This window comes from Drosophila guanche, unplaced genomic scaffold (assembly GCF_900245975.1).
Source record: "Drosophila guanche unplaced genomic scaffold, DGUA_6, whole genome shotgun sequence".
Lineage (NCBI taxonomy): Eukaryota > Metazoa > Arthropoda > Insecta > Diptera > Drosophilidae > Drosophila > Drosophila guanche.
This window is the reverse complement of record NW_022995762.1, coordinates 74214-101510: the sequence shown is the minus strand read 5'-3', so window position 1 is coordinate 101510 and position 27297 is coordinate 74214. Positions and strand designations below refer to the sequence as shown.

General features: G+C 42.4%; 3 protein-coding genes across 4 annotated transcripts; all 3 read left to right on the top strand.

Moving 5' to 3' along the window:
* Nucleotides 1-226: 226 nt before the first annotated feature.
* On the top strand, nucleotides 227-12594 carry LOC117590909 (heat shock protein beta-1). 2 transcript variants are annotated; one of them, XM_034283940.1, is made up of 4 exons: nucleotides 227-405; nucleotides 10083-10164; nucleotides 12034-12129; nucleotides 12197-12594. In XM_034283940.1, exons 1-4 carry the CDS (start codon nucleotides 227-229, stop codon nucleotides 12389-12391), a joined length of 552 nt encoding a protein of 183 aa, XP_034139831.1. In that variant the 3' UTR covers nucleotides 12392-12594. The 2 variants fall into 2 exon arrangements, with proteins under 2 accessions (XP_034139831.1, XP_034139832.1); XM_034283941.1 differs by lacking the exon at nucleotides 227-405 and adding an exon at nucleotides 7434-7507.
* A 136-nt stretch (nucleotides 12595-12730) lies between these two features.
* Nucleotides 12731-13208, top strand: LOC117590889 (solute carrier family 25 member 40-like). The gene is made up of 2 exons (XM_034283922.1): nucleotides 12731-12836; nucleotides 12912-13208. The coding sequence occupies exons 1-2, from the start codon at nucleotides 12731-12733 to the stop codon at nucleotides 13115-13117; spliced, it is 312 nt and encodes a 103-aa protein (XP_034139813.1). The 3' UTR covers nucleotides 13118-13208.
* An 8805-nt stretch (nucleotides 13209-22013) lies between these two features.
* LOC117590908 (solute carrier family 25 member 40-like) lies at nucleotides 22014-24271 on the top strand. Its single transcript, XM_034283939.1, has 6 exons — nucleotides 22014-22192; nucleotides 22385-22626; nucleotides 22728-22897; nucleotides 22961-23473; nucleotides 23545-23626; nucleotides 23692-24271. The coding sequence occupies exons 2-6, from the start codon at nucleotides 22458-22460 to the stop codon at nucleotides 23979-23981; spliced, it is 1224 nt and encodes a 407-aa protein (XP_034139830.1). The 5' UTR covers nucleotides 22014-22192; nucleotides 22385-22457; the 3' UTR covers nucleotides 23982-24271.
* The last annotated feature ends 3026 nt before the right edge of the window (nucleotides 24272-27297 follow it).

Genomic DNA, 27297 nt, shown 5'->3' with positions numbered 1-27297 from the left:
TATATTTACTGAAAATATATTGAGTTGCTTAATTTTTTTTTTTTTGCCTGCTTCTTCAAGCAGTTTTATTAAAAGTGCAAAACTAGGGAGCTCTAAACAGTGAAAAAAACCAAATTCTATAGAAGCAAAAGCGACAACTCCGCGGTGTGGTTTTATTAATAACCAAATCAGAAAAAAGCTATTTGTAGCTCATCGCAACCACCACAGAAAATCTAGCAAATCAAAAATGGCTGAAGCTAATAAGAGGAATATTCCCATTAAACTGGGTGACTTCAGCGTCATTGACACGGAGTTTAGCAACATTCGGGAAAGATTCGACTCTGAGATGCGCAAAATGGAGGAGGAGATGGCCAAGTTCCGGCACGAGCTGATGAATCGAGAGGCAAACTTTTTCGAGTCCACAAGGTGAGCTCCCAGCAGTGGATTTTTATGGATTTGGGCTGCCGGCCAATTAGACCGCCTATAGCCGAACAAACATAATGTGTGCATGGTACATATGTACATACAAATGTATGTAAATTACGTAATGGCGCAGAACAATTTGTTTTAAAAATTCCAATAATATTGAGAGAGTCATGAGTCATTGAGAAGGGGTTCCCCAGATCCCAATGTTGTTAGGGTTTCGCAGGTGCGATCGATTAGGGTCGATGGGTTAAAAATCGGCAGAATCCTGTGTATTTATCTGCTCTTGTTTCCTCATCGCCAACACAGGGCCTGTAAGTCTGAAAATTCATACAGTTTTTGTATTTATTCTTGCCTTGCTGCCCGGTTTCGAATCAAAGTGCAAATCCTAGCTCTCAGAGAGACAATCTTAGAAATATACCACAATACAAATTAGCATACTTATGTATTTTTTATTAAGCGACATAGAATGTATTATTTTATTTTTGAAAAGTTGGCGAAAACTTGTTTACATCGCTTGTATATTTGCTTGTGTACATAAAATATGTACATATGATGTACATACATATGTACACAAGAAAACAAGCACACATAAATATGTATGTGTCAAATTCGCCTTATTTCTTCTACCGTTTCTGCCTGACAGCAACTTGCATCAATATGTTTGTACATATGTATGTACATATCTTGTGCTATCGGTAACTTGTTTCTACCCGCTAGTCGACAAGTGTGCATACTCTACGGAAAAATGATCTCATATTTTCTTGGCCCTAAATATAGGCACATACGCACATAGGAGAATATAGGAACACATTCATGTACTATATATGTATGTACTTGACTAAGGCAAGGCCTTTTCTTTTTTCGGGATGAGTCATCAGTTCAAATTTTCCCATGTACATATGTAGTTGCTTTCCCCCGACTATCCAATCCAAAATGTATTTTGCGTTCCACCCACACTCACGGGTGCATCCCCACAACCCATCCCCGCATTTCATGCCTATGATATATTTGATCCCCGAAATAAAGACATACAAAGTATACATACTAACATTTTTATGTATGAATTTATTTTCTCGAGGCGGTTCATCTGTGTCTAGCAGAAAACTACATATGCATGTGTGTGTGTATGTAGGTCCCCCAGCCTGCGTTGATGCAACCATTATGGGGCTTAACTAAATTCTCTTACGGCACAGCCTTGTACATATATCTATATGTATATGTGTGTGTGCATACACAGGTACATAACACAATGTCAGTGCATGAACACAGGCATGTACATATGTATGTGGGTCTTTATACCCGGAACTCGAAGAGTAAATAGGGTATATTGATTTGTGCGAATAACGGTTGTATGTAACGCACAGAAGGAAACGTTTCCGACCCAAGAAAGTATATACATATATTCTTGGTCAGTATAAATAGCCGAGTCGGTTGAGCCATGTCTGTCTGTCCGTCCTAATGACCTGACCGCCTAGTACTCAGAGACTATAAGAGCTAGAGCCACCAAATTTTGCATCCAGTCTTCTGTATGCTCACACTGTTACAAGTGTATTTCAAAAATTAGCTCCGCGCCCTCAAAAGGGCGAAAACCTCCTAAACTTACAATTTTGAAGATGAAAGAAAACTAAACGCCATTCCGTTGGGAATGACCATATCTATCAGATCACCAAATTGTTATTCGATGGAATCATTATTATAGACAGAATGAAGAAATTTATTTGCATTTTTTTCACATTCTCTCATTCACACTCTGCTTCGCGCAGTGTGCGGCCTCTGCCTCTGCCGTGCCTCTGCAGTGTGTAGCTCTGGGGAAGGGGGGCGAGCTAACAGAGTGTGTTGGTGTGAGAAGTGTTGTAGATGTAGATGACAGCCCTTTGAAATCCCGTTTATTTTAATGTCCTGCAGGACATTACCAAGCAATTCCAAAAAAGTTTTTCACAAACATTATTAGTTAAGCTCCAAAAAACATAAAAAATATGTATTACAAAACTTTTGAAAGATTTTGCCTAAAATTCATCATTGAGTCTATTCTAGTGATCGTTTAAACGGGCCTTATTTTTGGGGTATTTACACAAAATAATTCATAAAAAAACCCTTTTTACTTAAAAGTCGAATTCTGTATTTTGTATACCCGGTACTCGAAGAGTAAATATGATATATTGTATTTGTGCAGAAAGTATGTAACACTCAGAAGAACACGTTTCCGACCCCATAAAGTATATATATTCTTGATTAGCATCAATATCCGAGTCGATTGAGCCATGTCTGTCTGTCCGTCTGTCCGTCCGTCCGTCTTGTTGAGCTTCTGGATCTCAGAGACCATAAAAGCTAGAGCCACAAAATGTTGCATCCAGACTTCTGTATGCTCGCACTGTTACTAGTGTATTTCAAAAATTAGCCACGCCCCCGCAAAAGTGCGAAAACCTCCCAAATCTACAATTTTTAAGATAAAAGAAAACTGTAGGGTTTCTGTAGGGTATGACCATATCTATCAGATCACCAGATTCGCCAATTATAGCCACAATGAAGAAATTAATTTTCAGTGGCTAAACCCACCCCGTCCCGCAGCTTATATTTGTTTTTTTTTTCACATTCTCTCATTCACACTCTGCTTCTGCTTTTGCGGCCACTGCATTTGCCGCGAGTCTGCATTGTGTGGGTCTAGGGAAGGGGAGCGAGCTAAAGGAGCGTGTTGGTGTGAGAAGTATTGTAGATGTAGATGACAGATGAAGAAAAAAAATTTAAAATTTGACAAAACACCGCTAAGGTGCAGATGTAGTACTGAGTGCCGAGTATAAAAGTTGTGACGCGTAAGAAGCGTCTCACACGTCTGATCGGTCTCGTGTGTGTCTCTCTATGCTTATTCACACATATTCCGTGCTGAATACACACATGAAATTACGAAGCAGACTTGAAAGGAAAAACAAAACTTTGTTTTCGCGAGAGTCGCTTTGCGTTCAATGATCAAGAGAGCCAACGCCAAACTCTCTCAGCCGAAGCCTCTCTCACCAAGAGCCGAAGGCACTGAGAGGCAATCCACTAAACTGATTAGGCAGCCAGTTTTTACAACGTTTGAACACTCTATGAGTTGTTTGCTTAGTGGTACTAGGCTTAAGAAAAAAAAATAGTTTTGGTTGACGGACGCGTTGACTTCGTATTATGCTCGGCTGCCGTAGCGCCAGAGAACAAAATCCAAGCTGACATTGTCATCGATGTTTCCTGGTACTGTAGGGTATGTACAGAAATTCATACATACATATGTAAGTATGTACATAAACACATAGATAAGCACACAGAAACCACAAATTCAGATATAATTAAAATATGTACGTATGGTATAAATTGGGTCACTGCTTAATTATTTTGATTATGAAGATCAAAAGGTGCTTCCGCTCCGCTTCCGCGAAAAAAATAATAGCACCACTACAACATATTTTGTTCTTGGCCAAAAAAAGCAGCTATTACTGTTGCGATTCTTTTTAGTTTTTAGTTTTTATATATATAGTTTATATTCCCCATTAACAAAAAAATGTTGCCTTTCTTTAAATTTCTGTCTTTCTATTTTTTTTATCCTTAAGAAAAATATTACAAATATGGCGAAAAAAATAATATCACCATTAGCACTATTTTAAGTGAATCTCCGTAATTTCGCAGAATTGACTTTGTGTAAACCACGTATCATAAAAGCTAATAATAATCATTGCAATAACACGTGGAAAGCTCTGAAATGCAAAGAAGCGCGACCTTAGCAACAAAGTTTTATTTGACGTAAGAAAATACAGAGAATTTGGTCAATTGGTAGGAAGTTTCAATAAAATTATTAAAAATGCCTTAAACTATGAAGAAAAGTGTGAAACACGTGGATGAAAACGATCTATTACCCCTTTTAGGGTCAAAAGGCTGATTCGTGAGAGCAAAAGGGTTCCCTTCAAGCCTGCTATCGAGCTTAAAATAAAAGCGATGGGCTCGAAATTTTGGATATATTTTAGCCAACATCGCCTAAAAGCATGCTACCCAAAAAAACTCGCACTTTTAAACGCCAGACATATTACTAATCACATGATGTTTGCAAGGGAGCATGCCAATTGGACATCCCTATAATGTCAGATGAGTTAAAAGTGTTTTATTCACTGAAAAGGGATCTCGATCCTACTTAAGACGTCCAAGGAAACGGCAGTACACCAAAGAAAACCATTAAAAATAAAAGGTTTAATTTAATGGTATGGCTCTGCTTCTCTTACTATGGAGTAGATTCAATGTATTGAATAAAAACCATCAAGGATTAGCACGTGTGCTGTGGATATCATGGAGACTGTAATGCTACCGTTTGCAGAATATGAAATGCAACTAGAATGGGTCTTTCAACCGGTAAATAACCCAAGCATGAAAGCAAGGTCAGCACAGTCGCCTGACATGAAACCCATCGAAAATTGGTGGTTAGCTACCAAAAGGCAGTTGCTGCTTTCAAACCAACCACTGTAGGATCACTTTGATAACAAATTGAAGAGTCCTGGTCCAAAGCTCCCCAAAAGCTATGCCTGGTCTTAGTGGATTCCATGCCGAGACGCTGCGCAACTGATGTTGCCAAAATAGGACACTGAACTAAATCTTGATTGATAAATATAGATTAAGAATTAATGGTTTAAAAGTCTTAACTAAAAACTTATTTTTTTCGCCTAATTTTACCAGTTTAACTAAAGTTCCTTAAATAACTTAAAAGCCTTAAAAAAAGATAGCAGTGTGTGGGTCTAGGGAAGGGGGGCGAGCTAAAGGAGCGTGTTGGCGTGAGAAGTGTTTTAGATGTAGATGACAGATGAAGAAAAAAATTTAAAATTTGACAAATAACCGCTAAGGTACAGATGTAGTACTGAGTGACGGGTATAAAATCTGTGAAGTGTAAGAAGCGTCTCACACGTCCCTTCTCGATTGTTCTTTTCTTTTCGATTCTGATGCCAGGAATACTCTGGCAGTTGGGCGCGCAACCCTCCAACAAGTATATTTTTCGGATTTTTTAGAGTTTGTTGAAGAATTTTAGCTCATTCGTCTCTCCATAGATTTTGACGAGCAATATCTTGAAAGACGCTAATTAAAGAACCTGTTCATAAAATAGTTGTGGACACATTATCGACTTTTCCCGAGTTTTTAAAGTCCAAAATTCGTAAGAAATACCTCACAAAAAACAAATTTTTTTAATTTCAAAGCTTAATATTTTCAAATGGTGTGCTAAAACCTCAAAGTGTTAGGTTATTCTTTATAGATGTACTTAAGTTATGTGAAACAAGAGCTTCCTTTAAAAAAAAAAGTTCCACAAAAATAACAAACTTTACAAATTCTTTAAAAAAAAGGTTCTACCCCAGAAAAAAATCATAATTCTTTTAAAAAAATTTAAAGCCCTCAGTCCATCAGGAAAAGTCGGTTTGGTTCGAAGCGAAAAAAAAAGTTGGTCGAGTAGTGTTATCAATAACGAAAAAAATATGCATTTCATCACCTCACCATCGGATGCCAGAGAGATAGAGTCACGAGAACATGTCATACTCGCACTCTTGTCCAAACACTGAGTGCCAGTAACGGCGTGTGTGCTTGTGTGTTTGGCAGATCCGCCAAGCGGGTAGGGCGGACAAAACACTATGGCCCAAACTCATTTTCAAAAGTCGATAAAATAATATTTTTTTAAGCCGGGTATCCAGCAATGCTGACAATAAAAACGAGAAAGGACGTGTGAGACGCATCTTACGCGTCACAACTTTTATACCCGGCAATCAGTCAGTGTAAATGTACCATATTGTTTTTTTTTTGTTTTTTTACATGTTTTCTACACCTGTCATCTACATAACTTCTCACGCCAACACGCTATTTTCGCTCGACCCCCTCTCCTAGAGCCGCACACTACAAATGCACGTCAGAGGCAGAGAATAAAAACCAGAAGCAAAGTGCAAATGAGAGAATGTGTTAAAAAAATTAAAAAATTTGCTGGGTGGCTATATTAATGATCCGATCGGAAACCAATTTGGTGATCTGATAGGTATGGTCATTCCCTACGGATTGGCGTTTTCTTGTATCTTCCAAAATGTAGCTTTGGGAGGTTTTCGTCCTTTTGCCGGGGCGAAAGGGGGCGGGGCTCATTTTTTAAATACACTTGTAACTTTTGTAAATACACTAATGTCTGGATGCAAAATTTGGTGGCTCTAGTTTTTATGGTCTCTGAGATCCAGGCGCTCAACAAGATGCTCAAAAGTTAAACATGAAATTACGAAGCAGACTTAAAAGGAAAAACAAAACTTTGTTTTTGCGAGAGTCGCATTGCGTTCAATGATCAAGAGAGCCAACGCCACACTCTCTCAGCCGAAGTCTATCTCACCAAGATCCGAAGGCACTGGGAGCCAATCCACTAAACTGATTAGGCAGCCAGTTTTTACAACGTTTGAACACTCTATGAGTTGTTTGCTTAGTGGTTACAAACATACATATGTTGGCCTTCGGAAAAAACCCGGAAGGTCGGAAAGCTGTTCGGGTTACATTTACTCTTTCTTGGTGGAAAAATATGCATGAAAGAACGCCTATTTTCAGGAATCGGTTCTTCATAGTCTAGGGATACAAGATACGTAGATTATTTTTAGTATCCACTTCTAGACGGTCCGACTGGGTCTCTGCTCTGTAGCGTCTCGCACATATGTATGTACATATGCATGTATACATTTTATGTACATAGTATCTCCCGCACAGGTGCGTCTCGAAAAATCGAAGTTTGGTTGGTGTCAGTCAGTGAAATTAGATCGGCCTTTCTAACATAGTGTGAGTGAAAAAAACGCACAGTGTACATACATATGTACACATATGTACAAATGTGAATCTATTGAGTTTCTCAAGACTTTGTAGTTTTGCCTTTAACAATCGATCAGTATATATGTACATATGTATGTACATATTTGCAACTGGATTTGGATGTAAGTGTGTATGTGTATGACATTTACATTTCTTCATTGCTTTAATTCTCTATTTCACATTCTTCTTTTATCGCCTTACATGCTGCTTGGAATAATTTAATGTACCGAAATCATTTTATTTACCTTAGCTCTACTAAAAAAACTACGAAAACAACCAGGTACAAGAAATACATATAATAAGAATTCCCGAGTTCAAAAGTAGGTTTTTAAAAATATATTTTATTTAACCGAACTTATATAATAGAACATGGATATGATTATGAATTCCCCAACACAATGTTAGAAAGTCTCAACCGGAACTGTCTTCTTGTTCTCGGGTTATTGATCTCGAGACCTCTGTTGGGAAGCTAAAAGCTTATCTTCCTAAGCTTTCGGCTTCGGCTGATATTTCGTCTTCGGAATTGAGTGATGATGGCTTTGGCTGAAAGAGACGAAGCTTCAGTTGCGAGAGGCGTTGCTTTGGTGAGAGCGGCTGATAGGCGATGCGTTGGCATATGTGTGGGAGGCTTGGGAGATGCGTCGGCTTGGATGAAACAGGCAGCCGCAGCTGGTGAATGGTGTCAGCTTTCATCTTGAGAACTCGCTTGTTTACAAGAGTTCTCCCTTCTATTGGAGTGTGGGGCTGATTCTGAATTAGTCATAGTGTGGAGTGTGGGAACGAGTTGATAACGTATTGGCCAGAGACGTTCTATTGCATCCCAGAGTTTTGGGTTGCATGGGACTTCCTGTTGATTTCGGTATAGACGAATCATGCGTTGTTTATTCAGGTGTTGGGGTATTTTCTTATATGTTTATCTTATTTCATATAGATGCGAATACATGGGTGTAAGGCTGAGTGCTGCGCATATGCATAACGTGTATAGGTGTGAATGTGGTTATGAATATGTAAAGAGCTTAACGTATACTTAATGCGTATGTGGGTGTAGGGCATTATGGATATTTTACTATATGTATGTATGTATGTACATATTTAAAAAAAAAATATATTTTTTGGTTATGTTTTTTATGGTTTAAATGTTCATAATTTTTGTTTAAATAAGTTAAGAGTCTAATAATAAATTACACTAGGCAATATGCTCACATTTATTTATTTCCCTTAATGTATGTACGCATGCATTTTCGTGTGTACTTATTTGTTCTTCTTTACTCCCAGGCAACTACATATGTATGTACCTACAGCTGTGTGTAGTGAAATAGTAGTGCCGCACCTCACCACTTTCAAAACTATTTTTAAGACATTTTCAACCATCAAAATTAAACAAATGATATCTCATTAGAAAACAGAAGGATCCTGGAACGTTTGCTCTCCGTCTTCTTGTTTTAAATACCCATAAAAAGTACTGTTCAATGAAGTAGTATTATTTGAAAATCGAAAAAAAAAACGAGAAAGGGGTTTGTGAGACGCTTCTTACGCGTCACAACTTTTATACCCGGCACTCAGTACTACAGCGGTTATTTGTCAAATATTACATTTTTTCTTCATCTGTCTTCTACATCTACAACAGTTCTCACGCCAACACGCTCCTTTAGCTCACCCCCCTGAGGCAGATGCCGCTGACTACACGAAGCAGAGTGTGAATGAGATAATGTGAAAAAAACAACAACAAAAACTGCTGGACAGGGTGGGTTTGGCCACTGGAAATTAGTTTCTTCATTGTGGCTATAATAATGATCCAATCGGATCCCAATTTGGTGATCGGATATATATGGCCATTCCTTACGGAATGTCTTTAGTTTTCTTGTATCTTCAAAATTGTAGATTTGGGAGGTTTTCGCCCTATTGCAGGGGCGGAAGGGGGCGGGGCTCATATTGGAAATAAACTTGTAACAGTGTGAGCATACAGAAGTCTGGTTGCAAAATTAGGTGGCTCTATCTTTTATAGTCTCTGAGTAGTAGGCGTTCATTAAGACAGACAGACACACATGGCTCAATCGAATCGGCTATTGATGCTGATCACGAATAGATATACTTTATGGGGTCGGAAACGTTTCCTTCTGTGCGTTACATACAACCGTTATTCGCACAAATACAATATACCCTATTTACTCATCGAGTACCGGGTATAAAAAACAGAAGCTTGGGTTAATACGCATCTTTCATGCTCTACATGTTTTTTTATGTTTAATATTAATTTTTTTATCAATTTTGATTAAATTTCTTCCTTGCTCCCGCCTGGAATATATCAATAAGATCCTCCCCCAGCTTTAATACTATTTTAGCCAATAATTTTATAACCACTGGCTCTCACTTTGCTCTTGTTGCCGGAATTGCATTTATTACAATGCTTTTGGAATTTCCCCATAACATTTTGATGACATTCAGATCCATGGACTGATTTTAACATGGAAACGAGAACAACTTTATACCCGGCACCAAGTACTACATCTTTACCTTAGCGGTGTTTTGTTAAATTTTACATTTTTTCTTCATCTGTCATATACATCAACAACACTACTCACGCCAACACGCTCCTTTAGCTCGCCACTCTCCGCTAGAGCCACACATTGAAGAGTCAGGGCAGAGACGCGTCAGAGGCAGAGGCAGAGAAGATGTAGATGACAGATGAAGAAAAAATTTTAAATTTGAAAAAAAACCGCTAAGGTGCAGAGGTAGTACTGAGTGCCGGGTATAAAAGTTGTGACGCGTAAGAAGCGTCTCACACGTCCCTTCTCGTTTTGTTTTTTTTTTCGATTGAATTGCCTCATTGCTATTCGCCCCTGGTATCATTTCAGCTCCACGACAAACTCGGCGCTGCCATCGCGAATCCCCAAGCAACAGAACTTAGTGTCCGACATCAGCTCACCCTTGATACAGGTACGTACATAACTATCTGTATGTATGCACATATGTAAATTTTTTCTTTTATTTATTTATGCCCGGTACTCGAAGAGAATCGAGAAAGGACGTGTAAGACGCTTCTTACGCATCACAAATTTTATACCCGGTACTTAGTATGACATCTGTACCTATTACCCCCCTGCAGGTTTTGCCTCAAGCACGTACCGTGTGTAAAATGTGTTTATGTACCAAAATGTTTAGTGAGAAGAACATTGTGGGAGCAAACTCTGGACTTTCGGCCTTGGTGTGAATTCGGTCATTTGTTATTCGCATTTTATTTCTTCTCATTGGAAGTCGTCGCCTAAGAAAGGGCAGATATATAAAATTATTGTTCAAAAACAAAAAACACGACTATTACACTACTCGACAAAATCGAACTTTTTTTCCGCTTCGAACCAAACCGAAATTTTCTGATAAATTTTTTTCTATGGCAGAACTATTTTTTGAATAATTTTTAGAGTCTGGTATGTTTTTCATAAAAAAATAGTTTACACAGAATTACATTTTTTTTTATTTTACTTTTCCTGAGTTTTTAAAGTTATAATCTCGTAAAAAACCAAATCCAAAGCTTAATATTTTTCAAACGGTAAGCTAAAACCACAAAGTTTTTGGGTATACATTATATACTTATGCGTTCTTCAGCTTTATAGAAAAGAAAAGTTACAACCAGATGTAAGATACTAAAGTTATGTAAAAAAAAACCTTTCTCTAAAAAACCGTTAAAAATTCCATGTAATACCTACCTAATTAAAAACTTCTACCATAGAAAACTATCAAACTATTTCTAAGGCCCATATCTTTCAGAAAAAGTTGGTCTGGATCGAAGCGACAAAATCGTGTCGAGTAGTGATATCATTCAGTAAACTATTAAAAATCTATAAAAGATCTCTTTTGTCGATCAGTTTCATCATGCCCGGTACTCCTAGAGTAAATTCGGTTCATATATTGTATTTGTGCACAAAATTGGATAAATGTAACGCACATAAGGAAACGTTTCCGACCCCATAAAGTATATGTACATATGCTCTTGATCAGTATCAATAGTTGAGGCTATGTCTGTCTGTCTGTCCGTCTTGATTAGCGTCTGGATATCAGAGACTATAAGAGCTAGAGCCGGTCTCATGTGAGGTCTCATGTGATATTACACTGCTATCCGTATATTTCAAAATTTCGCACCGCCCCATCCGCCTCCTCAAAGGTCGATTCTAAAGATAAAAGAAAAGTAAATACGACAATTGAGCCATGTTTGTCTCTCCGTCTTAATGAGCGCCTAGTACTCAGAGACCATAAAAGCTAGAGCCACCAAATTTTGCATCCAGACTTCTGTATGCTCACACTGTTACAAGTGTATTTACAAAATGAGAACCGCCCCCATCCACCCCCGCAAAAGGGCGAAAACCTCCCAAATCTAAAATTTTGAAGATAAAAGAAAACTAAAAATTCCGTAGGGAATGACCATATCTATCAGATCACCAAATTGGGATCCGATTGGACCATTATTATAGCCAGAATGAAGAAATTAAAATGCAGTGGATAAACCCACCCCGCCCCGCAGCTAATATTTGTTTTTTCCACATTCTCTCATATACACTCTGCTTCTGCTGTGTGCGGCCACTGTCTCTGACTCGAGTCTGCAGTGTGTGGGTCTAGGGAAGGGGGGCGAGCTAAAGGAGCGTGTTGGTGTGAGAAGTGTTGTAGATGTAGATGACAGATGAAGAAAAAATGTTAAATTTTACAAGTGCCGGGTATACAAGTTGTGACGCGTAAGAAGCGTCTCACACGTCCCTTCTCGTTTTGAATGAATTCGACCTAAACTTACATATATTTGTGTTTGCCTGGTTGCAGGATGAGGGCGACAGCAAAGTGCTAAAGCTCCGCTTCGACGTCAGTCAGTATGCACCCGAGGAAATAGTGGTGAAGACCGTTGACCAGAAGCTATTGGTAAGCGAAAACGAATTTATTTCTCCTGGTATTGATTTGCTATCTTTAAATTTTGTATCCTGTTTAGGTGCATGCCAAGCATGAAGAGAAGTCGGACACAAAGAGCGTATACAGAGAATATAACCGTGAATTTCTACTGCCCAAGGGCGTGAATCCCGAGTCCATCCGCTCATCCCTCAGCAAGGACGGAGTTCTAACTGTAGATGCGCCGTTACCCGCCCTCACCGCTGGCGAGACATTGATTCCTATTGCGCACAAGTAAAGGCCGTTACCCCATCCATCCGATACCACTTTTTGGAGCGAGAGATGAAGGATCAGATTATTATCATGCCGATAAGATTGGAGTTGAGTGTCCTATCAACTAATTAACTTTTTTGGTTCTGACTAAAAGCTATAATATGATACTGACTTACTACTCATAATTAACTTAAATGTAATGCAAATTATTATTAAATTTGATTAAATGATTAAATTAATTCATTTTTATTATTATTTTCGCAATTAAACGTAATAATTTTTGTCAATTTCGCGCTGTACTTTTTTATTGGGTATTTTGGTTATTTTGGGTAGTAAACATGGGCTAGCAGGTTTGAAGGTGGAGATGGGTGGGGCTCCGGGTCCGCTGCACCAGGAGTCGCAATGCCGCATCAGACCCATGCAGCATGTCATATCTGCACTCATAGGCGGACTCATCACGACTTTTTTGGGTGAGGTATTTTCCTGAATATGCCCGGGCCACGTAGGGGATGTTAATTATTAGATTCTCGCACGCTAATTTCCAGTGACGCTCTTGGAGGTGGTAGAGACTCGGGTTCAGACTCAGCACGCAGTACGCCATCAGACACCATCGACTGTCTCCAAGCTGTGCTACGTTTTCCACAATAGCTTGATGACACATGTCTGCAAGCAGAATGCCGAGCTCTTTACAAAACCCGAAAGGGATCTCAAAAAGATGCGGACGCTGCGCGAGGTCATGAAGAAACTATAAGGAGGCCTTGTCGGTGGCCGAGTTACTCGCTGGTTCTGCCTTTGATCAGTGCTCGTTTGCTTGTCGACGCGGAAGGTTGGTTGCGGACGAATGTTTTCTTCATGAACAGCACACTCCATTGTCGTTGCCCTCACACTTGCAGCGAGAGCCCTCTCACTCGCACTTTTCACTCGCACGTTCTGCTTCGTATCTCCGACGAGACCTTCTTATAGTTTCTTCATGGCGCGAGGTCATTGTAAGTGCGACAGAGAAAGTCATGGTTTCTCTGGTATCTTCATCTGGTGTGCCACAGTATGCGCTACGGAATATAGTGTGTGACAGCGGCATACCCGGCATCTGGTCTGGCTTGAGTCCCACACTCGTTTCGGCCCTGCCTTCCACAATTACATATATACTTCCTCACCTGAACAACTCATTCTCCAAACTTTTGGCGTTTCGTCAAAGCGGTCAAACAGTGGAATCAGGCATGCCCTGGTCCAGCAGCTCGGCGTGCGGGGCCTCTGGAGCGCTTGGCCGCCAACAGTAGTGGCCTAGCACCTATTGGGCGACGTTGTATGAGTCAATTGCATGTATGATTGCAGCTTGGCTATCACTATAAATATTTATGTGAGTTGCCGCAGGGGTTAGTTCCTGAAGACAGCTCAAAGCTTCCTTGATCGCTATGACCTCTGCTTGGAAGACACTGCAGTGATCCGGGAGCCTGAAGGAGTAACTTATGTTCAGCTGTTCGGAGTAGATTCCTCCTCCGACCTTGTTGTCCAGCTTTGAGCCATGAGTAAAGATTCGAATGGCTCCCTTTGGACCAGGTGGTCCCTCAAGCCAGTTGTTTCTGTGAGGGATGATTGTTTCAAAGGGGGTATCTGTATACTCCCTCGGAACGCAGTAGTCCGTTTTTATGGGGACGATTTTGTTTCCATTTAGGATGGACGCATGACCGGTGTGATGTGACACCCATTGGCCAGATAGTCTCTAAGACGGATTGCTGCCATTTCTGCCTGCTCCTTACCTGCAAGGTCAAGGCTCTGCAGGCATAGTATAGCATTTAGCGCATCCGTTGGTGTTGTGCTCAGAGCTCCACTGATGCTTAGGGCTGCAGTACGCTGCACCTTGCCTAGTTGTTTAGTGATGGTCCCCTTCGATAGGGCAGCCCACCACACTGCGACTCCGTAGAGCAGTATTGGCAATAGTAATTGCTAGGTAGATCCATTGGACTATTCTTGGGTTCATGCCCCATTTTAGCCCAATGGCCTTCTTGCAAGTGTAGAGGGCTATAGTGGCCTTCTTCACTGTGTCTTTGATGCTCAGGTTCCAGCTGAGCTTTTTATCAATTACCAACCCTAAGTAACTGGCACTGTCGCTGAAGGAGAGCCTGCATCCGTTTAGTATTGGGGGGTTGAGGGACGGGATTTTGTATTTGGTTGTAAACAACACAAGTTCCGTTTTAGAGGGATTAATTCCCAGTCCACGCGACTTTGTCCATTCTGACAGTTGCGCGAGCTTCGCGGTCATTAATTCGCAGAGTGTTTGAGGGAATTTTCCCGAGAAGATAATGGCAACGTCGTCCGCGTATGCTACCACCTTACAGCCCTCCCCTTCCAGGTCACACAGAATCTTATTGACTGCTATGTTCCATAGTAGGGGAGACAGGACACCGCCTTGCGGGGGGCCTCTGTTGACATACCTTGACTGAGTGGACGATCCCATTGATGATGTCACTGTCCTGCATGTGAGCAATTGATCTATGAGCATCACCAAGTGACAATCCACTCCCAGGTCAGTCAGGGCCTCTGTGATGGCTTCCGGTATGACATTGTTAAAAGCTCCCTCAATGTCTAGGAAAGCGATTAAGGAGTATTCTTTGACGTGTAGAGATTTCTCTACCGCCGAGATTACTTCATGGAGTGCCGTTTCCGTGGATTTCCCTTTTCGGTAGGCATGTTGGGCGCCTGACAGCCACTGAGGATTAATGGTTGTCCTCAGCTGCAGCCCTACTAGTCTTTCAAAGGTTTTGAGAAGGAAGGACGATAGACTTATTGGTCTGAAGTCTTTTGGGGTTGTGTNGGGCTATAGTGGCCTTCTTCACTGTGTCTTTGATGCTCAGGTTCCAGCTGAGCTTTTTATCAATTACCAACCCTAAGTAACTGGCACTGTCGCTGAAGGAGAGCCTGCATCCGTTTAGTATTGGGGGGTTGAGGGACGGGATTTTGTATTTGGTTGTAAACAACACAAGTTCCGTTTTAGAGGGATTAATTCCCAGTCCACGCGACTTTGTCCATTCTGACAGTTGCGCGAGCTTCGCGGTCATTAATTCGCAGAGTGTTTGAGGGAATTTTCCCGAGAAGATAATGGCAACGTCGTCCGCGTATGCTACCACCTTACAGCCCTCCCCTTCCAGGTCACACAGAATCTTATTGACTGCTATGTTCCATAGTAGTAGTTCCACCGCCTTGCGGTGCCTCTGTTGACATACCTTGACTGAGTGGACGATCCCATTGATGATGTCACTGTCCGGCATGTGAGCAATTGATCTATGAGCATCACCAAGTGACAATCCACTCCCAGGTCAGTCAGGGCCTCTGTGATGGCTTACGGTATGACATTGTTAAAAGCTCCCTCAATGTCTAGGAAAGCGATTAAGGAGTATTCTTTGACGTGTAGAGATTTCTATACCGCCGAGATTACTTCATGGAGTGCCGTTTCCGTGGATTTCCCTTTTCGGTAGGCATGTTGGGCGCCTGACAGCCACTGAGGATTAATGGTTGTCCTCAGCTGCAGCCCTACTAGTCTTTCAAAGGTTTTGAGAAGGAAGGACGATAGACTTATTGGTCTGAAGTCTTTTGGGGTTGTGTGTGAGGGTTTCCCTGCTTTAGGGATAAAGACTATTTTAGCCTTTAGCCAAGCGCGGGGGATTTTTCCCACTGTCAGTATCTTCCTGAAGTTACTTTGCAGCCAGTTGATGGCCATGTCCCCGGCTTTTTGTAGCTGAGCCGGAATGACTTGGTCCGGGCCAGGTGATTTGTAGGATTTAAAGCTGTTTACTGCCCAGCTAATATTCCGTTTTGTGAGGATGTGCCCCATCGAGGTTTCCGGGCCTTCACTTGGGGTTTCTGCCGGCTTGATGGTCGTACACCCAGGAAAATGAGTATCGAGTAGAATGTGTAGGGAGTCCTCACTAGAGTTTGTCCACGTACCATCAGTTCTCTTGAGATATCCCACCAAGGGGGATGTTTTTGATGTGTCCTCAATTTCGGAGCAAAATTTTTGCCAAGAGGACCTTTTTGCTCTCCTTGTTTCTTTTTTGTATAGGGTTAGCTTACTTTTGTAATTTTCCCAGTGCGCTACCTCGCTGCTGCTTTTGGCTGTGTTAAAGAGAGTCCTGAAGTCTTTCCGGAGGGTATCTATATGTTTAGACCACCAGGGGGGTTTCATTTTCCCTCTTGGTTTGGTTGAGGGGTAAGCTGCCATGAAGGCCTTGTTGCAAGCTTCCGTTAAATTGTCCACAAGACGATTAAGATCGTCTTGTGTGTCCGGGCATTTTGGGGCTAGGGGGGGGGGGGGGGGGGAGTAATTCCTCCATTTTTGCACTATACGTATCCCAGTTGGCTTTTCTTGGGTTTATATAGCTAGTGGGTGTGGTGCTTTCGAGCGATAGGATTGTCTCGATGTACCTGTGGTCGGAGAAGGAGTGGTCCTCTAGGACTCTCCAACTTTTCATTATGTCTGACAGTTTGTGAGACAATAGAGTGAGTTCAATAACCTCTTGACGGTTTTTTATGATAGAAGTGGGATCATTACCCCGATTACCAATAATTAGGTTGGAGTTTAGGATGAAGCTGAAAAGTGACTCACCCCTTACATTTGTATCCGAGCTCCCCCATTGGGTGTGATGAGCGTTGGCATCGCAGCCTATTAGTAGGCTTGTATTCGACCTCTCGCTGTCCCTGGCAATCTTGCGAACGAGGTCACTGGGAGGATCGCTTTCTTCATGAGCCATGTAGGACGACACCAGATTCAGGCGTGTCCCTTGTAGCTCTAGGCTAGCCGCCGTGTTGTCGCCATTGCTAAAGTTATGGAGCAGAAAGATATTTAAGTGCTTTCTTGCTAATATGCAGGTTCTAATTTTACATTCAGTTTGGGCTACAATCAGCTTGTAGTCCTTCGTCGCTAATCCACCGACCCTGCCTCCTACCACCCAGGGCTCTTGGATTAGGACTATGTCCCCTCCGCTCGCGACTAAGCGGAGTATCAGGGCAGCGGATTCTGCTTTACAATGGTGGAGATTAATCTGCAGAAGCCTCAGAGACTTCATTAGAGTCATTCTCCACCACTGTTATATCGGCGTCCGAGTCGTCTAGGATCTCGTCCCGACACAGCGCCTCAAAATCGAGCATCAGCTCCGTCTCCGAGGAGTAGCTCTCCAGGGCCGGCTCCGGCTCCGGGTCTACTTCGGGTGCCTCGATCTCCGAGACAACGTCCTGCAGTTGACCCAACAACTGTCTTGCGCGGAGCCGGCGACGTAGGCTGAATATCTGGAAGTACCAGTGGCTCGACTTGGGCTTCAATTCGAGAGGGGAACGACGGAGCTAGGGGGCTAGCGATTCCTTGTTCAGGATAACCACCGCCTGATTTGTGGGGCCCTTTGATGCCTCCACTTTAACCACCTTCCAATCTGAGGTTGACAGTGTGGGGTTGCATCTCTGCAACATCGTGAGGATCCGCTCGGGCTCCTTGAAGGTGGCCGGTACCCATATACGGGCCCTTGGTCTACTGGGCACCTCGCTCCAGTCCACAGCGACGAGCTTCGCCCCGGCGTAGACCTCTCCGTTTGCGCCACCGCAGCTTTGTATAGCTTTACGGAGCGCTCATCCTCGCAGGCTACCACTTTGATGCTCCCCTGGAACCATCCCATATCTTTGCAGACCGGCGGTGGCCCGGGATCCTTGTCGAGAAGCTCGAAGCAGCGGTCGGCCAGTGCCGCTTCCACCCACTTCCTTTGGCTTCTGGGTATTTTCCCCTCCGCGCTGCCTTTGTCGAGAACGCCTATCAGCGTCCTCTCCTTGGCAATCTGCGAGAAGGATACATTTGGTAGAAACCTGGATCGCTTCGCGGCAGGTCCGGGTGTCTCTTGAGAGCGCTGCCTCTTCGGTTGTGCGGCCACCTTCTGTGGCTCCACACTGAAGTTGGGCAACACCACCGAGGCCCATTCCACTTTCTTCAACCAGTCTGCTGTTGGACTGACTTCATGGCTGGCGTTCTGCCGACGGAGTATGTGCCCAGCACTCCTCTTTTAGGCATAGCTATATTTTTTTGGTTTGGGCGCTGGTTGATGGTAAGCCATCACCCGCCGCTTCACCGGAAGGTTGAGCAGCCGCAATATTGCTTAGCTGCCCTACCATGGTATCAGTTTTGGATGTTGGCTTTCCACCCATACCAGGTTTAGGATGTAACCCACCCGGATTCATACCCGCGTCCTTCACCGTGCAGGTCTTTCCTGCGTCTGAGCGGATCGGGCCAGGCCTTTGGGCCGTTGCCTTCTCCCGCTTGGGATTTCTCCCTGCAGGCATTTGGGGAGTGCCTCTCTCGTTTTTGTTTTTGTTGTTGTCAATATTTAGTAGTTTATCCATAAAATTCCTACGAGCTGCAGAGAAGGGGAACGGTCCACCCCGGCAGAGCTCTGCGTTACCCGGGTAAGGCATAATTTGAACAGGGGGCTGCCAAGTCCCTGAGCTCTCCGTTCACGACTGGGCTAGTTTTTATACCGGGGCCCCAGCCAGGCTGACTCTTGGCACGGGTCGAGTGACACCTTAGTCCGGCCCGGTGTGAGGTGAGTGTTGGGGCTGGGATGTGGGTAGGTGTTGTGTAGGGATGGGATTGTGTGAGATACTTAATGAGAGGCGGCACCACAAGCGCATCGTCAGTGTTGCTGCGTCGCGAACACCCGCTGGCTGTCCGGGACTGCTTATTTCGGTACTCTCCCTCAGAGCCAACTTGGTTGATGCTCTTTAAGTTGCCCGCTTATTCGCAGCTGACCTACCCACTGGGGTAGGCCGTTCGCTATCCGCAACCTGCGACCCGTCCGGTGGCCTCAGCTAGGCCCCCTCTGAGCCACCTCAAAGACCAATAGGATCATCGGTCGAAGAATGTACCAATTTTTCTGCTGTTTTAAATATCTAATAAATTGGAAAATATTAACTGATCCAATTTGTTTGCAAATTTGCAATTCAAAGGAAATCCATTGGCAAAATACCAAAAGTATTTTGAAACAGGTTCTTATCCATCCAGAGTACAGGCAAGGTTACGATTTATGGGGAGGGGCCGAGCCATAATGTAACTTTACAAGGGGGTCTCGTCGACAAAAGTTATCTACCATCTATGCTGTTTATAAGAGCAAATGAAAGGGTTCTTCGTAGAAAGTGTGAGTGAAACGACAATGGAGTGAGCTGGAATGCAGTTTTCACCTCTGGTCACACTCGGCTGCAAGCAAAATATATTTCACAGTTTGCTAGGCTCTTAACATAGTACCCAGATCCGAAAACACGTTTGCTAGCAAACTGTGCAATATATTTTGATTGCAGCCGAGTCTGACCAGAGTGAAAATGTGTGAATATTTAATTAAAGGTTAATAAAAACATGAATACAAAATTGATGCATGCAGGAGATTGCTTTCAGTGGGATTGGCGGCTCTTGCATGATCGGAGGAGGAGGACAATCAACGAAATAAACGCCGACAGCTTTGATTAAACCCTTATCTGCAGTAGAGTAATTTTAAAGTATTTGAGTATTATAAATCATATAAATATGTGTACATTTATTGAAATCCATGAAACGATACCCTTTGCATTTTCCTCAGTTTGAAAATATGACAGAGAATTTGCATATGTTTGGGAATAACATCTGCAGCCTTCTTTGATTGGTGGAGCAGCAAGGCCGTGCCAAGGAATATTTGCGAACGTGGCAAAGTTGTAAAACGGCGCCTCCAAGCACCCTTCCTATTCAAAATTGGATAGTTTCGCGTCCAAATTGTCGCCATCGCGGGTTTCCCAAAAGAAAAACCACTTAAAGCAAATGAATTCAATATGTATATACATATATATATATATATATATATATATATAATCAATAATAATTGTTTCCTTTCTTTGGCGTTTGATGGCTCTAAGCTCATTTAGAAGCACGGTGGTAATTTATCTTTCAACTTCAGCGGCATCGTTGCCTCCATTTTGTTGAGACTTTACTGTGTTTGCTATGTACCCTCTCGGAATATAGAACAGATATATATTTGTCGAGGTGCTAGCAACATACCAACGAATACCACACAAATACTATCAATACCACTTAAATACTATCAATACCACAAAATACTATCGTCTGATTTTCTAGATTTAAGCGGCCTCTTAATTTTTCGATCTGAGTCGTTCCTGGCGTACAGCCGCTAGAAACAAGTTTGTGCGCGACAACATTTCTTATCGGTTCCATACGAATATCATTCCAGATTTATATAGCGGCGCCCTTTTTTTATCTGAGTACTAGGGTTTTCCGATCTGAGTACTGAGCAAGTACTAGTCTACCAGTACTCAGACAAGCAAAATATTCTTGCGACAGAATCAGGGATGATTTTCCCACACAAACGATAAGAAATCAGCCCTGTTTTTTGTTCGACAGAATATTTTGTCGCAAGAATTGTCGCAGTTGAGTACTCAGCTCAGCAAAGATGATAGCAGAAAACTTAGCCGTTTTTTTAATCTTTTCACTACAGAATCTAGATCCTAGACACAAGGAAGAATACAATCAACACAAGCGCTATAGGGCTAGAAAAGATGATTAAGTGAAGAAAATTTAAAACCTATTATTGCAGTAGAACGAAAACTGATAATATGGATGTGATTATATATTTTATTTTATTTTTATCATATACTCGGTACTCATTTTATCAAACACATGTTTATTGAATTTCTGTCCCTCCGGAACGGACTTATCAAATAATGCGGTTCTTCCTCCTTCCTATTCCATTCTGAAATAACACACTCTTCTTGCTTTAATACACAATTTTAATATTCAACGGGTTTCATTTTGGAGAGAAAATTTGTTATATATTTCGTTTGTGCGTCGAAAGTAACCAACACAGGCATACAAATAAGCTGTGTTTTGTAAACATGTATACTGCAGTGGCAGATTGAAATTTAAACTGAAAATAGCAAAGTTAATAATTAAAGATGGTAGTTGAATTGAGAATGCATTTGGAATTTGTCAAAAATGCACACGGTTCGCCAAATTTCCATTATTGCCAAAAGTGCTCAAAATATACCAAATTATTTGATTAATTTTAGTAAAATGATTTCATTCTCCAAACAGTAATGGGAAAAGTATTTTTCTACTGCGACGATCTATTTCGACTCTCTTTTACGTTTTTGCGCACAGTTGCTTCTTCCATTTTTCACTCTTCACTCCAGGAATAATTGTAAACTATATTTTCCTAAAGGGTCTAACAGATTTTCTCTCAGTCCACACGCGCTCTCCAAATCGATAAGAATTTGTGGTTTTCGTTTTCGTTCCTGGATTCTGAACGAACGAAAAGGCAAACGAAAATTTCCTGAAACAGTTATTTTTATATGAAGTTTGGCAGGAATTTTTTTTGCGCTGTGCTGGATACCTGCCTTTAAGAAGAACAAGAAGGGACGTGTGAGACGCTTCTTACGCGTCACAACGTTTATACCCAGTACTCAGTAGAAATCCTTAACGGCTTTTTTTCAAAATTTATATATAAAAATTTTACATTTTTTTCACATCTTTCATAAACATCTACATATACATCACTTCTCACGCCAAAACGCTCTTCCGTACAAATTCGATATACCATGTAATCTTCGAGTACCGGGGATAAAAATTAGGATCGACTGTGCATATCGATAAGCCGGCCACATGGGCTAGAACATCTGTCCGGCATCGCAATCGCTTATCGAAATGAATGAAATCGGACTGAAAAAATCTGTTAATTTGGACCTGGAATTTCACAATGATTAAGAGACCTGCCTGATTGCCATATTCTTTCTATATATGAAATTAACAACGCTGCAATTTCCTTCTGCAATTGTGTAGACTAGGTAACCTCTACGCCAGGTAAGTATTGGAGTAAAACTGCAGCAAGTTACATATACCGACGTTGCGATTTCCACCTTGTAAAGGCGGGCGGCCAAATAATCCCCCTCTACCCAAGGGTAGAGTGGTAACATAAAACCTCAAAAAAACAAAAAAAAAACAACGCTGCAGCGTGCGCCGAAAACACCATCCCTCACCCAACAAGCTTACCCAGGAACACGTTGACTCGGTTACAATAAGAACCATGACCATAAGGGAACCAAGCGCGGCTCTTTCAGCAACGGCAGGCAGATGTAGAGTACTACCGGAGCGAAGGCAGTCAAAGGCGAAAATGACAGATCCCAGATTTTGCATACGACCGCTTCAGCAAGTAGCATCGGCCTGCACTGGCGCCATGGTGACCGCCTGTTTTAGTAAGTCTGTAGAATTTTACAACAACTATAATTTTAACTGTGTAAATGTATATATACTATGATGTTTGAGCTGCTGGTATTCATTATATTATTGATTGCAGTGACACCCTTGGATGTGATCAAGACACGCTTGCAAGCTCAACAGTCGGCCCTGCTTTCGAATAAGTGCTTCCTATATTGCAACGGCCTCATGGATCACATCTGTCCATGCGGTCCTGGCACGCCTAACCCGACACTGTCCAAGACTGCTCCGCAGTTTTCTGGCACCATTGTAAGTATGCAATGCATACATATAAATAAATGCAGTATAAATATGTTTGCTGGGACTTTGCAGGACGCGTTCATTAAGATAAGTCGCTCAGAGGGAGTTCCTTCGCTGTGGTCTGGACTGAGTCCTACTCTTATCTCGGCCTTGCCCTCGACTATAATCTACTTTGTGGCCTACGAACAATTGAAAGCTCGCTTTACGGACTTCCATCACAAGTACTTGCCAAGCATAGACCCAGTTAAAAACACAGCCGATGTCCGTGACATTCCAATGCTTGTTCCCTTGCTGGCGGGCGTGACAGCTCGCATTCTAGCAGTGACCTGCGTCAGTCCTGTTGAATTGATACGCACCAAAATGCAGTCGCAGAGGATGACGCACGCTGAAATGTTCGGCACCATCCGCCAGGTGGTTCAGTCCCAGGGACTTCTTGGGCTGTGGCGTGGACTGCCGCCAACAATACTACGCGATGTCCCATTTTCGGGCATCTACTGGACCTGTTACGAGTACCTTAAAAACAGTTTTAATGTGGTCGAACCAACGTTCGGCTTCAGTTTCGCAGCGGGAGCAATATCGGGCTCGGTATGATTGATTTTTTTAAACAGTAATGAGCTTTCATTTAAGGGTTTTTAATCGAACGTTAAATATTTTAGGTCGCTGCCATGATTACCACACCGTTTGATGTGATTAAAACCCATGAGCAAATCGAGTTTGGAGAGAAATTTATATTCACAGGTAGGTATCTCGGGCGCTGCAATAAGATCAGTACGAATTGACTATGGTTGTTTGCATTACGGCAGACAATCTTCCTAAAAATGTGGCCACTAAGTCGGTGATGACCCGCCTGTCTAGCATTTACCGCCTCGGCGGTGTGCGCGGTATTTTCGCTGGACTCGGACCGCGTCTCTTCAAGGTGGCGCCCGCATGTGCAATCATGATTTCATCCTTCGAATACGGCAAGTCCTTCTTCTACCATTACAATGTCGACCAACACAATGAGGCGCTTCTCGCGAGACAACCACGCAATCGGAGGCCAAAGACTGCCCATGGCTCGGAATCAACCCCAGAGAAGTGTGACAGGTTCAACTAGCGTCGTACTGCCGCACTCTTTCTGAATGTATGTATGTAGATTATGCCAAAGATGCAACCGAATCGCTGGGCCTGAATTAACTGGCTGTTATCGGACAATTCAAATGTAAACGTCAAATCTTATGGTGAAATGGACATTTTATTTTATGTTTAAACAACTCATATATAATATGTCATTACGTATTCACAGCAACACAACACGGTATCTCTTGGAAACTTAGCGGTAAACCATACTTCTCAATAGATATTGAACACGCCATTAAGTTTCAGCCTAGAGTCTTTAAACGTATAAAAAAAATAAAAAAATCCGCCCCACCCAAAATATTGTTTGAATTTGAATTATTTGAATTTATTATTTTGAATTATAACTTGAATCATAGAAGCATAAATAACTATTTAGCATTTTGAATATTCTTGTTCTAATGCCAGTATGGTAATTTTAGATGCAAGCAGACGAACACATACAGTGGGGAGCAATGATGAGTACATGTTCACAATAACTGACTTTCTTCGCCCATAACTTCTAAGCGAACTTTATTCTTAGCAAACAGGCAATGAAAACAAAAAGAAATGAAAAGCTTTAACAGAGCGAAAAATGACAAGCCAAAACAACTCGCATGTAATCAATTTTGAACTTTTCGTTATGTTATATATCTAAATTTTCTAATCAACGATATGCTCACAGAATTGACGTTAAATATTTTTTTGTATATTCTAGTAATACTAACATCAAATTAAGACATTTCTTATAATAATCGAAGCAGATTTCATGAATTTATTAAGTAGTGCCTATGTTGTACCTGAGACTGAAAAAACAATATCGAGAAATTTAAAATATTATTGAGTAGCTTACTGAAAATGCCTATACGAGATCTAAAACAGCTGAAAAACTTGGCATTAGCCAATCGGTAGTGATCATAGTGGAAAAGATGCGAAACTGCAAGTCCAAGGTCGCCCTTGAACCCAAAAGCTAGACTTACAATGTCGTAAATTAGGATCAAGACTTTCCAAGACCCAAAGATAGTTATTTTCGCATAATACTATCAATTTTGACCAAGATGTCCAAGTCTGGTAGATGTAAAATGGTGTGGAGATGCTTTAAATAGTGGCTCGCTGACCCTCTACAAAAAAATAGATACTGTTATGCGAAAAGAAGCATCCTTTGTCCCTAGAAAGTTATTGTTCCTCATTTGCAACATTATAAGTTTAGCTTTTGGGTCTCTGAGATCCAGGCGCTCATAGGAACGGATGGACGGACGGACAGACAGACATTTCTCAATCGACTCGGCTTTTGATGCTGATCAAGAATATATATACTTTATGGGGTTAGAAACGTTTCCTTCTGTGTGTTACATACAACCGGTAGTCCCCACAAATGAAATGTACCTTATTTTGTCTTCGAGTAACAGGTATAAAAAACCTTTCAAAAGGATCTTTCAACAAGATAATGATCAGAAATACTCAAGAAAGCTCGCCAGAAATTGGGTTTTATCTGAAAAGATCGGCGTTTTTCCATGTTCAAATCAGTCCATGAACCTGAATGTTATCAAAATCTTATAGGGGAATGCCAAATGCATTATAATAAATGCAATTCCGGCATCCAAAACAAAGTAAGAGCCAGTGGATTAAAAAATTGTCTAAAATCCTATTGAAGCTTGGGCACGACCTTATTGATTTATTCAAGGAGGGAGTAAGAAAGTAATTAAATCAAAATTGATAGAAAAGTAAATATTAAACCTCAAGAAACATGTAGAGCATGAAAGAATGGTATTAACTTAAGATTCGTTTTTTTTCAATTTTCAAAAAATGCACTACTATTTCATTGAACAGCAGTTTTCATGGGTATTTTTGTAAAGTCATGTAAATCGAGAAGATGGCATGAAATTGTGTTGAAAGTGGTAAGGTGCGGCATTTCATTGAACACAGCTGTACATATGTAATTCCGACGAATCCAATGAGCGTGAGGTGGCTCAAGGGGCCCACCTGAGGCCACCGGACGGGTCGCAGGTTGCGGATAGCGAACTGCCTACCTGGTTTAGGTAGGTCAGCTGTGAATAAGCGGGTATCCCAAAGAATGTCAACACAGTTCACACAGACACTGATTAAAAGTTCCGAAATAAACAGCCCCGGACAGCCAGCGGGTGTTCGCGAAGTAGCAACACTGACGATACGCTTGTGGTGCCGCCTCGTATAAGTAGCTCACACACTTCCCCTCCCCCCACAATACCTACCCATATCCCACACACCCACCTTAAACCGGGCCGGACTAAGGTGTCATTTGACCCGTGCCGAGAGTCAGTCTGGCTGGGGGCCCGGTATAAAAACTAGCCCAGTCGTGAACGGAGAGCTCAGGGAAATGGCAGCCCATGTTCTAATGATGCCTTACCCGGGCAACGTGGATCTTTGCCTGGGCTGACCGTTCCCCTTCTTTGCATCTCGTGAATAATATGGAGCAGGAAAACAAAAAAAACACAGAAAAAAACGAATGAGACAGACACTACCCAAAAGTCTACAGGGATAAATCCCAAGCAGGGGAAGGCAGCGACCCAAAGGCCTGGCCACACCTGTTCAACAGCACGAAAGACCTGCTCGGTTGAAAGCGAGGGTGCGAGCCCGTCGGGGCCCCACTCCAATCCTGGGGAGGGGGGCACAGCACCCCCCAATACCGACGCCTTGGAAATGCAGCTAAGCAACATTGCGGCTGCCCGACCTTCTGGCAAAGTAGAGGGGGAGGTTGGGCCATCGACCAGCGCAGAAGCCAAACGCTTCACGTATGCCGAAAAGAGGAGTGCGAGCACATACTCCGTCCCCAATACGCGAGCACAGAAGCCAGCCCATCAGAGGACTGGTTGAAGAAGGTGAAGTCGAAAGTGTTTCCAAGCTTCAGCCTGGAACCTCACAGACCGCCCCAGCAACCGAAAAGGCAACGCTCGCAAGAGACGCCTGGACCAGCTGCAAAACGATCCAGGATACTGCCAAACGTGTCCTTCGCGCAGATTGCCAAGGAGAGGACGCTGATAGGCGTCGTAGACAAAGGCAGCGCGGATGGCAGAATCCCCAGGAGCCAGTGGAAGTGGGTGGAAGCGGCATTGGCCGACAAGGACCCCGGCCCACCTCCAGTCTGCAAAGACATGGGATGGTTCCAGGGTAACACGAAGATCATAGCCTGCGAAGACGAACGCTAGTGCAAGTTGGGGAAGTATACCCAGGGGCGACAATACAGTGGTGGAGATATGTAAGGATCCCTCTGAGGCTTATTCAAATAAATCTCCACCACTGTAAAGCAGCAACTGCTGCCCTCCTACTCCCCTTGGAAT